Here is a 15,975-nt window from a genome sequence, read left to right as displayed (position 1 = left end):
TGTTTCATCAAGTCCTGGGGCCTCCACATAGGAGAATCCTAACCATCTTAGTATTTTTTCTAGCTGTTGATCATTAGTGATAGTTTTGAGGGATTGGTTTACCTTGACAAGAACCTAGTTTCAAAAAACAGTGTTGGGTGGTTGCAACAATATTTCAGGGCTTGGATATTACACTCAGATTTTAGGAACTTAGTGTTTTCCTTGTGGAAAACATTGTAGGAAGAATTTTCGGCCTCCAGTGGTTACTCCATGAATGGAGGTTGTGGCTCTCACCTCGTTGGCTGTGGTGGTGGTGGTGGTCCTGGTTATTAGCATTGCTGTCATTGTTACAATAATCATTATTTTGAAGAGACCAGGGCTTCAGTCTGTCAGATATGATGGTATAGGGGTAAGATATCTAGGGAAGGGCAAGGTTCTTTGAAAATGCTTCCCATTCTGTTTTTTCTTAGAATTTTGCATTATACCCTAAGATGAACATATTGGAACTCAAGAATTCTCAGTTTTCAAAATCAGGGAGGGCGCCTGGGTGGCTCAGTTGGTTAAGTGACTGCCTTCAGCTCAGGTCATGATCCTGGAGTCCCGGGATCGAGTCCCACATCAGGCTCCCAGCTCCATGGGGAGTCTGCTTCTCCCTCTGACCTTCTCCTCGCTCATGCTCTCTCTCACTGTCTCTCTCTTCTCTCAAATAAATAAATAAAATGTTTAAAAAAAAAAAATCAGGGAGAACATGGAAAGCCAGTCATGATGCATTATGCCTTACTTTTCACCCCAGACTAGGCACTTGGAGGTGCAGTGGGTACGTGGATCCGCTGGTGTGTCCTCTATCCAGTTAGTGTTCACCCCTGTGTTCAGAGACGCACAGCTTGGACGCTGACAGGAGGAGGCCAAGGGGCAGGCTCCAGTCTGGGATGTGAGAGTGTGTTATTCTCCCTGGTGTCCTAGCAGCCAGCTCTCTTCTTCCTAAAGTATCTTCTCTTCACACTGTGCCACGAGGCCACGGACATCATTATCATTAACCCTGGGATGCGGTGTTTTTATTTACAAGATATGTAAAAAGAGTACATTTTTTTAACCACCTTTTTCAGCCTTTCTCGATAATTCAGGCAATATGCATTGTCAAGGCACAGATAGTTTGCCTGGTACTGTTTTAGGTTCTGGGAACATGCAGCAAGGAATAAGATTCTTGAGGGGGGCAAACCAGATCATCCTCTTTAATTGCCTGGCATAATTTCAGAAACATTTTAAGTCTTCAGAATAGGAAAAGACTGCACAGGTGATTTGAATGAACATTCTTACTTAATTGTTGAGGAAACCAAGCCCTTGCAGCTGGTATATAGAAGAACCTGGTAGGAGAGAACCTGCCAGAATGTTCCAGCCCCAGCCTGCTTGGGCCCAGCCCTCAGGTGAATCTGCCCGAGTGGCAGCCATTCTTCTATCTCCATTATGATTGTCACAAGACCCATATATCGCATTTTTCTTAAAATTGACCCCTTTTAACTTAGTTTTCAAAATTAATTTGCGTCCCTACCATGAATTAAAAATATCTCTCCACCTGCAAGATGGGATGCTACCCCATTCATGAATGGCTTAATAAAGACAATGGGATCTTCAAGAAAGAAAGGAAGGAAGGAAGGAAGAAACCCTAAAAGTCAACACAAAGAAACCATGTTATTAAGTAGCTAGGCAGTGTTGCTTGGGGGAGGGGAAGGCTTGGAGAGGTTATCTAATAACACCATACTGAGAGTTCCGTTGACCTCGGCTGAACTGACAAAGAGCCCAAAGCCGACTTCTCAGTATGGATGTCGGTGTTATGTTACCTGGGTAATGCTTTTGTAGCCCTGAGCATTATTTAGCACTCTCCTGCTCCCTGATGTCATCTTGCAGGCATCAGCTGAACGGGGCCCATCCTTCGCTGGCTCCATTTTCCACCCTGCAGCAGACTTTCCATCATGGGTGCTTCCAGGTTCACAGGGGTTCCATTTTTCTGTCTCCAGCTTCTCCTTTGGGTACATAGAGCACCCTATAAACAAACCTCAGCAGGGTAGGAGAGCTGCCTTTTTAAAGGAAAGCTGGGGCAACTCCTTTTCAAAATGAAGAATGATGGGACGCCTCAGTGGCTCAGTTGGTTAAGCGTCTGCTTTCGGCTCAGGTCATGATCCCGGGGTTGTGGGATGGAGCCCCACATTGGGCTCCCTGCTCCATGAGGAGCCTGCTTCTCCCTCTGCCTGCCACTCCCCCTGCTTGTACTCTTGCTCTCTCTGACAAATAAGTAAAATCTTTAAAAAAAGAAATCTTTACTTTTGAAATGGGGCGCCTGGGTGGCTCAGTGGGTTAAGCCGCTGCCTTCGGCTCAGGTCATGATCTCAGAGTCCTGGGATCGAGCCCCGCATCGGGCTCTCTGCTCAGCAGGGAGCCTGCTTCCTCTTCTCTCTGCCTGCCTCTCTGCCTGCTTGTGATCTCTCTCTGTCAGATAAATAAATAAAATCTTTAAAAAAAAAAAAAAAAAGAAATCTTTAAATAAATAAATAAATAACATGAGGGATGATGTAGAGGTCGGGATAGTCACCTACTCCTGACGTGTACAGAACACTCAGGGGGGGCGCCTGGCTGGCTCAGCCAGAACAGCATGTACCTCTTGATCTCGGAGTTCTGAGTTTGAGCCCCACGTTGGATGTAGAGATTATTTTAAAAAAAAAAAAAATCTTAAAGAAAACAAAGGAAAATACAGAAAGCATTAGTTTCTTCACTCGGGGCCAGTCTACATTTGACCTGGTCAGGGAAAGTGTGCAGGCTTCTCCGTTATACGTCAAGCCTTGCTAAACCAGTCACGCTGTACAGAAGCTCTTCATCCAAGACTTCATTCTGCAATGAAACGGAAGGTGGCTCCAAAGAAAACCTTCCCCGGACTGACAGGGCCAGCCATAGCAGGTGTTGACAAAGCTGTGACATCTCTTTTTGACAGTCATACCTTCTGGGGCTGCCATCTCCAGTGTCAGGGCCTATGATGTCATGGCCTTGGGCATAAAATGTTCTCATTCCTCGTCCAAAGGAGCATCATGTAATTAACTTCCTGCAGCTCAGAAATCAGAATTCGTGGTAACCCTCAGCAGCTTTTTTTTTAATTATTTTTATTAGCATATAATGTATTATTTGCCCCAGGGGTACAGGTGTGTGAATCATCAGTCTTACGCAATTCACAGCGCTCACCGTAGCACATACCCTCCCCAGTGTCCATCACCCAGCCACCCCATCCATCCCTCCCTCTTCCCTCCAGCAACCCTCAGTTTGTTTCCTGAGATTAAGAGTCTCTTATGGTTGGTCTCCCTCCCCTAACCCTCACCCTCAGCGTTTTTTTGTTTTTTTTTTTTTTAAGATTTTTTATTTATTTGTCAGAGAGAGAGGAGAGCGAGCGAGCACAGGCAGACAGAATGGCAGGCAGAGGCAGAGGGAGAAGCAGGCTCCCCGCCAAGCAAGGAGCCCGACGTGGGACTCGATCCCAGGACGCTGGGATCATGACCTGAGCCGAAGGCAGCTGCTTAACCAACTGAGCCACCCAGGCGTCCCCCCTCAGCGGTTTTTAAGGACTTTGTGTAATGTGGAAAAGTCTTCCTGAAGCTGACAGGTCCTATTCTCATTGACTCTTTTGTGACCCACAGTGTTCAAACTGATTGGTTAAAATTCCCTTTATCCAGAGAGTAATTTGCTTACCCCTTGACCCTGAGGCCTTTCAGTATTGTAAATCATATCTGGGGAGTTTTGTAATTACTGAAGGAAAAAGTACAGACAGCATCATTGGGAATAGTTGGTTGTCCCTAAAACTAAGAGGATTGAGCCCATTTCGTAACTTTGCTTTTCACTAATTCATTTGTCCCATATTTGTGTCTTGTGCTCTTCTTGGCACTGAGAAAGAATGTGGACGATTGGCCCTACCTTCAAAGAGCTTTCTAGAAGATGAAATAGGTCAATGACTTAAGAGTGCTTGAATGTGTTTATGGTGATTGACAAATTGAGAGGACAGTTGAATTAGAAGCATACACAATACTTCTACCCCTGAGGAGGCTTTCATTCCTACAGTTTCAACACTGTACCCAGATAGAGTGTCTGTCTGACTGAAAAGAGCTACCTGACCCACCTATACTCTCTCTCCCCCTGCTCCCCCTAGCAAGGCTGTGAGGGGCTTGTTCTCCAACCCCTTTGTAGGGGACAAAACATGTAAATGGGAGAAACCAATATTGCATTATATGTTCACTAACAAGATTTAAATTGTAAAAAATTGTAAATAGAGATATTCTATCTTCATGGAGAAATTAGGAGTGACAGTGAGTGTGAGTATTTAACAGCAAATAGCTTACAAAGATTGAAAAAAGGCCATTTGAAAAAAAAAAATTTTAGACACAGTAGAGCTTGGTGCAAAGGGAGTAGGTCTAAGCAGAAACTTGTTTTGTGATCATGACTCTTCCAACTGAGTAATCTTGGGCAAGTCACTTAACCTCTGTGTGCCTTAGTTTTCTCAGCCTATGAAATGGCAGAAACACCCACCTTGCCTGTTGGACAGGGCTTGGTGTGCTTGACCAAGTGTTGATTACTTTTAGCCCGCTGGCCAAATTCAGCATGCAGCCTATTTCTAATAAAGATTGGAATACAATCAGTCCCAACTATTACATGCTGGGTGTGACTGCTTTCTCACTACAGTGGCAGGTCGAGTAGTTGTGACAGACCCTATGGGGCTCCCAATGCCAAAATATTTATCATCTGGCCCTTGTGTTCAGTGATGTCAGTGAGGTCACACCATCACCATCATGAATTCATTATAATATTGAAATATGTCTCAGTTGACAGGGGCACATGGGAGAGATCTCTTCATTTCACAGGGAATACAAGGAAGGGCGGGATTTGCTGGATATTCACACTTTTTCTTAAAGAAGTCTTTGTTTTGTTTGGTGAAATGTAGGTTTGGTCTTAGGCAGCTGGGAACCCTCGGGTTGCAGGCCACCCACCCCCACCCGGCACATGTCCTTGCAGGAGTTCTTTTCTTGATTAGAGAGGATGATGGGACTTGCACAGTTTCTCATTTCATGAGAAAACGAACTGTGTTTGTGAACTCCTAAGACAGGACAGAGTGGGGGCTACTGATTCAACTCTGGTTTCTAGAGCACCTAGAAATGTGTCAGGCCCTCGTCTGGATCCTGGAGACACACAGTAACCCCTGTTCTCCTGGTGCCCGCATTCTAGCCTTGAGATGTGCCCGGTGAGTCTGCTGGAAGACCTCAGGAAGTGCGCTGGAAACTCTGTTGTTGGGATTTGTTCCCTCCTAACTTTTTATTATGTAGTGTTTATTTTTGAATAGGCCGTACATGTGTAAGTGATAAATAACCAAAAGCTTTAAGAGGTAGACAGTGAAACCCAAGTCTTTCTTCTATTCCTGACACCCAGCTTCTAGTTTCCCACCTTAGGTGAACCTCATGGTATTACACACTCTTTTGGTTGATGGTGGCATTCACGTGCACACATACGTTGTTTCCATCTCAGTCTTTTAGGTTCTCTGTCTTCTCTTTTTTTTTTTTTTTTTTAAGATTTTATTTATTTATTTGACAGAGAGAGATCACAAGTAGGCAGAGAGGCAGGCAGAGAGGCAGGCAGAGAGAGAGAGGGGGAAGCAGGCTCCCTGCTGAGCAGAAAGCCTGACATGGGGCTCGATCCCAGGACCCTGGGATCATGACCTGAGCCAAAAGCAGAGGCTTTAACCCACTGAGCCACCCAGGCGCCCCTCTGTCTTCTCTTTTTTTAAAGATTTTATTTGTTTATTTAGAGCAGAAGTAGAGGGAGGGGCAGAGAGAAAGGGAGAGAGAGAATCTCAAGCAGACTCTGCAGAGCGCAGAACCCTGTGCAGGGTTCGATCCCACAACCTTGAGATCATGACGTTAGGCAAAATCAAGAGTCAGATGCCCAACCAACTGAGCCACCTAAGTGCCCCTGTCCTCTCTAACTTCTTTTTTTTTTTTTTTATTTTTTTTTTTTTATTTTTTTTTTTTTATTTTTTTCAGCATAACAGTATTCATTATTTTTGCACCACACCCAGTGCTCCATGCAATCCGTGCCCTCTACAATACCCACCACCTGGTGCCCCCAACCTCCCACCCCCCACCCCTTCAAAATTCTCAGATCGTTTTTCAGAGTCCATAGTCTCTCATGGTTCACCTCCCCTTCCAATTTCCCTCAACTCCCTTCTCCTCTCCAACTCCCCTTGTCCTCCATGCTATTTGTTATGCTCCACAAATAAGTGAAACCATATAATAATTGACTCTCTCTGCTTGACTTATTTCACTCAGCATAATCTCTTCCAGTCCCGTCCATGTTGCTACAAAACTTGGGGATTCATCCTTTCTTTCTTTTTTTTTTTTTTTTTTTTTTTTACAATTTATAAACATATATTTTTATCCTCAGGGGTACAGGTCTGCGAATCGCCAGGTTTACACACTTCACAACACTCACCATAGCACATACCCTCCCCGATATCCATAACCCCACCCCCTCTCCCAACCCCCTCCCCCCATCAACCCTCAGTTTGTTTTGTGAGATTAAGAGTCACTTATGGTTTGTCTCCCTCCCAATCCCATCTTTTCTCTAACTTCTAATTTTTTTAAAAGATTTTTATTTATTTATTTGACAAAGAGAGCAATCACAAGTAGATAGAGACGCAGGCAGAGAGAGAGGGGGAAGCAGGCCCCCCACCGAGCAGAGAACCCGATGACGGTTTCAATCCAAGGACCCTGAGACCATGACCCGAGCCAAAGGCAGAGGCTTAACCCACTGAGCCACCCAGGCGCCCTTCTAACTTTTAATTTTTAAAAATTGCAAACTTTCAGAAAAGTTGAAAGAATACTACCTTGTAACTTTCACCTAGATTCACCAATGGTTAACATTATCATATTTGTTCTAATGTTTTCTCTTCTCCCCTCCTCGCCACATTTTTTCCCCTCAGTTTTTAAAAGTGAGCGGCAGAAGCAAACACTGAGTAGGCGATATCGCTGTTCCTCACCTCTTAATACTTCAGCAGACATCACCCAGGAGCGAAGATATTCTCCTACATGCAGACATTACCACGATTTCATCCCCCTCTCAGGAATTGTGTCTCTGATACAACAATATTATCTCATATCTGGTCCTTACTCAGATTTCCCCAATGGCTTTAACAGTGTCCTTTATAGCTTAAAAAAAAATCCAGGATCTTCTCAGGGGTTCTTTGTTGTATTTATTTGTTATAACAATTTAGATATTTTAAGCACTTGTCAGCTTTTGTTCCCTCCTGACCTTTACTCTCATTCCGTCCTTCTGTCTCCCACTTTGCTGCTTCAACTTTTCTCTTGAGACAGAGTTTCAGTATTGACTCTCTTTAGCCCTGCAGGTGTCCGTCAGTCCTGAAGAGCAGGATGGACCTTGACGTGGTTAACATGTTTGTGATCGCGGGCGGGACGCTGGCCATCCCAATCCTGGCATTTGTAGCCTCGTTTCTCCTGTGGCCTTCAGCACTGATAAAAATCTATTACTGGTAAGTTGATTTTATAATTAAAGTACTCGAGAGTAGCATAGTAACAGTGTCCTCTTCCCTGCTTATCCTTTGGTGGCGGTTTTTCAACATTTTGTCATGAAATATTTCGAAGATACAGAAAAGTTGAAAGACATCCTGTCTTGACTCTGGGGACTGTTCTTGAAAAATTGGTTGTAGCTCCTCACCGGGTAGATCTTTCCGGTTTCTGATTACATCTTTGCCTGGGTGGCCACCCTCACACCCAGAGTCACTGATTCTGTCTTCAGGCAATGATTTGCCTGGTTATGGGAGCTCCTTTGGTATTTTCTTAGTTTTTGGATTCCCACCCAGTGATGTCCTGACAGGTGCAGTGATGTGCACAGAAAAATGATTGGAAGGACCAGGGCCAAGGGATGGCATGGGTAAGACAGAATGGGTTTTAGATTTGTTCTAAATGTGTTCGTTTGTGAAGTGATGGAAAGAAAAAGAAGTTTCCAAAATTTTTTTCATTCTTGTACCATCTTTATGAGTCTTGCCGTATCTGTAGAACAGCTCTACTTTCCTTTAGTATTTTCTTTAGAATAAGTCACTCTTCTTAACTTAATTCGATTTAAGAGTGACACATATATTACTACCTTATGCAGAAAATTCCTATTTGCTGTACTTGCCGTAAATAGTAAATTAATATTCAAAGTAAAAATGATGGGCGCCTGGGTGGCTCAGTTGGGTGAGCCACTGCCTTTGGCTCAGGTCGTGATCCTGGAGTCCTAGGATCCAGTCCCATATCGGGCTTCCCCTGCTCTGCAGGGAGCCTGCTTCTCCTTCTCCCTCTGCCTGCCAGCTCCCCCTGCTTATGCACTCTTTCTCTCTCTCTCTCTTTTTCTCGATCTCTGTCATATAATTATAAAATCTTAAAAAATAATAATAAAAATAAAAAGTAAAAATGAGCACAATGCCATTAAATGGCGTTTTCAAATTCTAGTCTCCCAAGGATTCTGTGTGTCCTTTCTCTTTGTTACAAAGTCCAGAGAGGTGTGAATGATGTAGCAGCCAGAACAGGGCCTTCCTCCTGGATGGAACCAGAAGATTAACAGTTGAAAGGAGATTAGATTTCTCATGATGTGCTTCAGTGACTTTTCATGCTATGGTCCATTTACCAAATAAAACCACCCCTCACGCCCCATGGTGTGTGTACCCTGGCGAAGGCAGTCCCCAAATAGCCCTGGTTCCTCTGTGTGCCACAGGGAGAAGGGCAGCACACTGGGATTTAACCGGGACTCCGGCAGTTAGACTCATCTTCTCTGCACACAGGAAAGAACGCAGTGAGGTTGCGTTCAGCTCGTGCCCTTTATCTGCTCTCCTTTCTGGCTCCCTTTTGTTTCATTGGAGTGTGGAATTTTCCGCCTGCCAGCCAGGCTCTGATCCTTGAAAAGAAGCTAATTGAACAGAAGGGAGCTTTTCATCCTGCACTGTCCCGCTCCCTCTTGGACGGGAAGGGGTAGAAGGGGAGCATGGTGATCCTGTCAGAGGGTCATCCAGGACCCACCGACCTACCTCTGCATTGACGAAGCTGAGATTCTGGCTGTTTCAGTGTGATTGCCCTGCAGCACCAGCAGCCAGAGAGCTTGGGGGCCAAGGCCTCTGTGTGACCCCTGCCATGGAGAGCCCAGAGCCGTGGGCCCCTTGTGGCTTCACAGAGGCACCATGGCCCTCCACACACAGATGCCATCTTTCCTCACTCCAGTCCAAGCAGAGAATGCAGTTAGGTGGTGGGGCCCGTCACCGTGGATACGGCTGCAGACAGAGGTGTGCCGATCCCACCCACTACACACAGAGTCCGGCAGCTTCCTTGGGCTGTCAGGGAGAAGGCTTTCAAAGTCAGGAGTGTCAGGATAATTTTGACATTAGAGCTTTGAAAAGAAAAATAACCTCATAGCAAATAATTCACCTTTTGTTGAATTAAAACTCACACAACATAAAATTCACCATCCTAAAGTGTGTAATTCAGTAGTTTTAGTATATTCATGGCATTGGAACGTCTGGCTGGCTCGGTCAGAAGAACCTATGACTCTTGATCTCGGAATCGTGAGTTCAAGCCCCAAGTTGAGTGTAGAGATTACTAAAAAAAAAAAAAAAAAAATATATATATATATATATATATATATATATATATATATAAAATAAAAACTTCTTAAAAAAATATATATATATAAATATATATACACACACACAGTGTTGTGCAACCATTACCACTATCTAATTCCTATCTAATTCCAAAACATTTCCATCTTCCCAAAAGGAGCCCTGTACCTGTTTGCAGTCACTCACAGTTTCCCCGTCCCTTCATGCCCTGGCAATTTTAATTATATCTCTCTCTCTTTAGATTTGCCTGTTGGGGCCATTTCATCATTTCATATAAATGAGATCAAACAATTTTGGCATTTGATGTCTGATTTCTGTGACTTAGTGTGTTTTCAAGGTGCATCCTTGTTGTAGCATGTGTCAGTATTTCAATATTACGGCTGAATTCTAGTCCATCCTGTAGTTATACAACATGCTATGTATTTAAAAGGACATTTGTATTGTTTCCATATTTTGCCTATTTTGAATAATGCCACATAGCAAATAATTCACTTTTATTAATACCACTAAAATCCTGAGAAGTCCCACAGAGCAGAGCATTCAGTCCCTTATTTAAATGACAGCATAGGGACATCTGGGTGGCTCAGTGGGTTAAGCATTTGCCTTCAGCTCAGGTCATGATCTCAGGGTCCTGGGATCCAGTCCAATGTCAGGTTCCCTGCTCAACGGGGAGTCCATTTCTCCCTCTTGCTCTCCCTTTGTGTTCTCTCTCTCTCTCTCAAATAAATAAATAAAATCTTAAAAGAAAAAAAAAGACAGCATAGATACATGTGATCTTTTTTTTTTTTTTAAGATTTTTTTAATTATTATTTATTTATTTGACAGAGAGATCACAAGTAGGCAGAGAGGCAGGCAGAGAGAGAGAGGAGGAAGCAGGCTCCCCGCTGAGCAGAAAGCCCGGGCGAGGGGCTCGAACCCAGGACCTGGGATCATGACCTGAGCCGAAGGCAGCGGCCCAACCCACTGAGCCACCCAGGCGCCCCAGATACATGTGATCTTAAAGCCTGCCCATGCCTGTCACTCAGCTCAGAGCTGTAGCCAGAGGACAAATACAGTGTTGTTGATTTTATGAACTCAGGCACACAAGCTAAGAAGAAACCCAGCTGGTTGGAGAGAATGAAAATCCTAGAAAACCTTTTGGTTTATGCCAGGTTGAACTGTGGCATGAGGTGTTGTGATTATGGTACTAGAACCCGTGATGCCATTGCAGAGGGCTGTTGGAAATCCTGTGATTTCCTCCTCCTCCCGCCCCCTTGGAAATGCACAGCCTGTTTCCTTCATCTCACCTCACTGCAAGTGACATTTACGCAGTGGGTGGCTTGGGATGAACAGCTTCACCATGAGTCACTTACATCCCTTAATCACAGCTCCTCCTCCAAACACCTTTATTTGCTCAACGATGCATAATGACCACCAGTGAATTCACTCTGCAGAGCGAGGTTGGTCAGGTTGATTTTCAGGGTGGCTACGTGAACAGGAGCAGCAGGTGGTAGAGTTAGCTGGGCCTCCCAGACAACCCAAGCTGCTCTGCCGGATGCCCAGAAGAGTGTGGGCTAATCACAGCAGCCTCTCCTGGACATCTCTGGGATCTTCCCTGAGGAAACTAAGTGGTGACATAATGGTAAGAAGTCATAAATAGAAAAAGATGTACAAGAATTGAAAAAGAAAACGAACATTGTTTGCAGGTGACAGGATTGTATTCATAGAAAGCCCAAGGGAATCTATAGATAATTTTTTGGAATTAATAAGTGAGTTTAGAAGGTTGCTAAATACAAGATAAGTGAACAAAAATCAGTTATATTCTTATATGACAGCAACAAAAAGTAGAAAATGAAAAAAAAAATGTAATGATTCTATTTACTGTTGTATCAACAAATTCAGAATACCCAAGAATAAATCTAAAGAACAATATGGAAGGCCTCTGGACAGCGAACTATGAAGTATTAGAGAAATTTGGAAGACCTAAAGCAACGAAGGTATAGACAGTATTTGTGAGTTGGAAGACTTTCTTATCACTGGGTTGTCAGATTTCCCTAAAATGATATGTAGTTCAGTGTGTACCCATTTACAGTCCCAGCAGGTTGTTGTTGGTTTTTTTTTTTAAGATTTTATTTAGTTAAGAGAGAGAGTGAGAGAGAGCATGAGAGGGGAGAAGGTCAGAGGGAGAAGCAGACTCCCCATGGAGCTGGTAGCCCAATGCAGGCCTTGATCCCAGGTCTCCGGGATCATGACCTGAGCTGAAGGCAGTTGCTTAACCAACTGAGCCACTCAGGCACCCAGGATTTTTTGTTTTGTTTTGTTTTTAAGATTTTATTCATTTATTTGAGAGACAGAGAGCATGGGTCAGGGGGGTTGGATGGGTAGAGGGAGAGGGAGAAGCAGACTCCCGGCTGAGCAAGGAGCCCAGTACAGGACTCCATCTCAGGACCCACGGATCATGACCTGAGCTGAAGGCAGACATTCAATCAACTGAGTCATCCAGGCACCCCCAGCAGGTTTTTTTGTTTTTGTTTTTGTTTTTATGGAATTTAATAAACTGCTTCTTAAATTTATAAAGAAAAGCAAAGAGCCCATTAAGCAAGACAGTCTTGAAGAAGAACGATGTGAGATAATTTACATGACCAGCTGTCAGACCTAATTATAAAGCAATAGTGAATCAAGGCAGCGTAATTGGCAAGGGCCAATATTACGTAAGAAGGGCAAACCAGTGGGACAGGAGAGCCCAGGAACAGATGCACTTAGATACAGTCTCTTCATTGATAAAGGTAGTGCTGCTTTGCAGTGGGGGAAGGGGGCTGTGTCAACTAGATACCCATCTGGGAGAAAAGTTCATCTTGACCGGTTTGGTAGGCAGAATTAGCCAGACCCACAAAGATCCCTCTTTAATCCGCGGAACCTGTGAATATGACGACAAATCACTCCCACAGTCGTTATGTTATATATAGTTGACCTAAGACAAGATTTACCTGAGGAGGCCTGATCTAGCCATAGTAGCCCTTACAAGTGGAGGGGTTTGAAGCACAAGAAGGACTCCGTGCGATGGCGAGTTGGAGACCCCAGGTGAAGGAATGGCAATGGGCTCTAGGAGCAGACAGCCCCTGGCTGACAGCCAGCAAAACAGCAGGGATCTCAATCCTAGGCCACAAAGAACTGAATTCTGCTAATAACCCCTAAATAATAAGCTTAGAAGCTGATTCCTTCCCAGACCTTCCAGATCAGAAGTGGTTGGTGCCTTGATTTCAGGTTTTGATACATTCAGAGGAGAACTCGGCTAAACTCACTCCTGACCTGCAGAACCGTGAATTAGTAAATGAGTGTTGTTTCAAGCTGCTAAATTTGGTAATTTGTAACACAGCTGTAAAAAAGAATACAGCCTCGTCTACAACCTTGTACCATGCACAGAAATCAAATCCAGGTGGATTTTAGATCCAAATGAAACAAAAAAGCTTTTGTAAGAAAACATAGAAAAACCTCACAAGAGAGGTTATCCAGATGGCCAGTAAAAATATGTAATGGTGCTCAACTTCGTTGGTCATACAGGGCATTTAATAAAACCACAACAAGAGGCCATTTTCTACCCACCAGGATGCCTAAAGTGAAACAGGCTTAAATTCCAAGAATGGGCAAGGATGTTGTATTCATATCCTAGTGATAAATGGCTACAATCTGGGTGACCTAAAACAACAGAAATTTAAAACAACAACAATAGAAATGTATCTTCTCACAGTTCTGGAAGTTGGAAATACTAAACCAAGGTGTTGGCAAGGTCGGTTCCTTCTGGAGGCTCTGAGGGAGAATCCGTTCAGTGGCTCTTCCCTAGTTTCTGCTGACTGCGAGCTATCCTGGGCATTCCTGGACTTGTAGTTGTGTCTTTCATATGTAAATGTGTCACTCCACTGTCTGCCTCTGTATGTCACTTGGTGTTGTTCCTTTGGTGTGTTTCTGGGTCCACATCCCCCCCCCCTTTTTAAGATTTTTATTTATTTATTTGACAGAGAGAGTACAAGTAAGCAGAGCAGCAGGCAAAGGGAGAGGGAGAAACAAGCTCTGCTGAGCAGGGAGCCTGACATGGGGCTCGATCTCAGGACCCTGGGATCATGACCCAAACTGAAGGCAGACACTTAACCAACAGAGCGACCCAGGTGCCCCAACATTTCCCTTTTTTTAATAAAGGCACCAGCCATATTGGATTTGGGGCCAACCCTAATCCAGTATGACCTCAGCTCAACTCAATTATATCTGGGAAGACGCTCTTTCCAAATAAGGTCACATCCACAGGCTCCAGATAGACATGAATTTGGGGGAAATACTATTCAACCCCATGTGGATGTGGAGCAATTAGAATCTGGCATATTGTTGATGAAAGTATGAATTGGTTTGGAAAACTTTTTGTCAACAGGACCCCCCTCATTTCACATAAGAGAAGTATGTATATAGTGTGTATATATACACACACATGTGTATGTGGAAAGAGAGATATCAAAAGACATATAAAAGAATGTTACATAGCAGCTTCATTTATAGTACCTCCAAACTGGAAACACCAGTGCCTATTAATACCATAGCAGATACATAAATAAAGGTATAGTTGTACCGCTATTCATATAGTATTCAGTAGGAAGGAAAGAACTTGTGCTATATTCTACAACACAAACATAATACTGAGTGAAGGAAGTCAGATACAAATACTTATCATATGATAAAGTTCTGAAACAGCAGAACTGTCCTGGAGAGATAAATGGAGGCAGAAGTTAATGGGGAAAGGCACAAGATAGGCACCTAGGATGCTGGCCATCTTCTTGGTCCTAATCTGGGTGGCAAGATGCTGGGTTCATTCATTTTGTGCAAATTCATCAGACTGTACACTTAAAATTTGTGCACTTGTCTATATGATTTATATTAAAAGTTAAAAGTTTCTCTAAAAAATAAGGATGTAGAGAAATTGGACTTCTTGTGTACTGCTTGTAGGAATATAAAATTTTGCAGCCACTTTGGGAAGCAGTCTGGTAGTTCCTCAAAAGGTTGCTTAAGAAAAAGCTACCATACGATCCAGCAATTCAACTCCTAGGTGAGGTGAGAACACCCAAGAGAACTGAAAACATATGTCCACAGAAAAAGTTGTATGTGAATGTTTGTAATGGCATTATTTAGCTCCTGAGAGCTAAAAAGGAGAAACAGCTCAAATGTCCATGAACTGAGACTAGATACCAAGTGTGCATATCCATATGATGGATTATGATTTAGCCTTAAAAAGGAATGGAGTATTAATACATCCTATAACATAGATGAACTTGAAAACATTATGCTAAGTGAAATAAGGCAGACACAAAAAGCCACATGCTGAATGTGTCCCCATTTATATGAGATGTCCAGAATAAGCAAATCCATAAAGTAAATGCAAAGAGACATGAAGGAAACCAGTGGTTTCCAGGATCTATAAGGAGAGGGCAATGGGGAGTGAGTGCTAATCAATGTAGATTTTTTTTTTTGAATTGTAGTAAAATGTACGTAACATAAAATTTGCCATTCTACCCATTTTTTTTAAGATTTTATTTATTCATTTATTTGAGAGAGAGAGAGAGCACAAGTAAGCAGAGAGAGAGAGGAGGAAGCAGGCTCTCCGTCGAGCAGAGAGCCCGATGCGGGGCTCGATCCCAGGACCCTGAGATCATGACCTGAGCCGAAGGCAGAGGCTTTAACCCACTGAGCCACCCAGGCACCCGCAATTCTACCCATTTTAAAGTATACAGTGCAGTCTTATTTCTTTTTGATAAAAATGTTCCAGATATAGAGAGTGGTGATGGTTGCACTCCTTTGTGAATATACTTAAAAAAAAAAAAAAATCCTCAGTTGTACGCTTTAAAAGGGTGACTTTTATGGTATGTCACTTAGATCTCAATAGAAAGAGATCTATACTCAACACCCTAGTCATAAGGGCTTGAAAATCAAAACCACAGTGAGCCACCATTAGGGTGGTTATTTCTATGTATATATTTTTTAGGGTGCCTATTTTTGAAAAAAATGGAAAATAACATAAGTGTTGTTAAAAAATAAATAAGTAAGTGTTGTTGAGGATATAGAGAAATCCTTGTTGCTTGCCGTTAGAAATGTGAAATAGTACAGCGGCTGTGGACACATTTAGTAGTTCCTCAAAAAATTACACATAGAACTACCTTATGATCCAACAATTCTACCTCTGGGTCTATACCCCAGAGACTTAAAAGCAGGGACTCAAACAGATATTTGTATACCAATGTTCACAGCAGTATTACTCGGCCAAAACCCCGAAACTGCCCAAATACTCA

The 15,975-nt window shown here is 43.2% G+C and overlaps 1 protein-coding gene across 3 annotated transcripts in view; it reads left to right on the top strand.

The window, feature by feature from the left end:
- ABHD6 (abhydrolase domain containing 6, acylglycerol lipase) overlaps positions 1 to 15,975 on the top strand; it is a 54,871-nt gene that overhangs the window by 12,805 nt on the left and 26,091 nt on the right. For 2 of the 3 annotated variants that reach the window (XM_047690910.1, XM_047690923.1), the window contains one exon: positions 7,398 to 7,549. In XM_047690910.1, the coding sequence (XP_047546866.1) occupies positions 7,431 to 7,549 (119 nt within the window). In that variant the 5' untranslated portion in view covers positions 7,398 to 7,430. The remainder of the gene's footprint in view (positions 1 to 7,397; positions 7,550 to 15,975) is intronic. The other variant, XM_047690918.1, reaches the window with a different exon arrangement.

This window comes from Lutra lutra, chromosome 1 (assembly GCF_902655055.1).
Source record: "Lutra lutra chromosome 1, mLutLut1.2, whole genome shotgun sequence".
Lineage (NCBI taxonomy): Eukaryota > Metazoa > Chordata > Mammalia > Carnivora > Mustelidae > Lutra > Lutra lutra.
The sequence above is the reverse complement of the archived record's forward strand: the minus strand, read 5'-3'. Positions and strand labels throughout refer to the sequence as shown.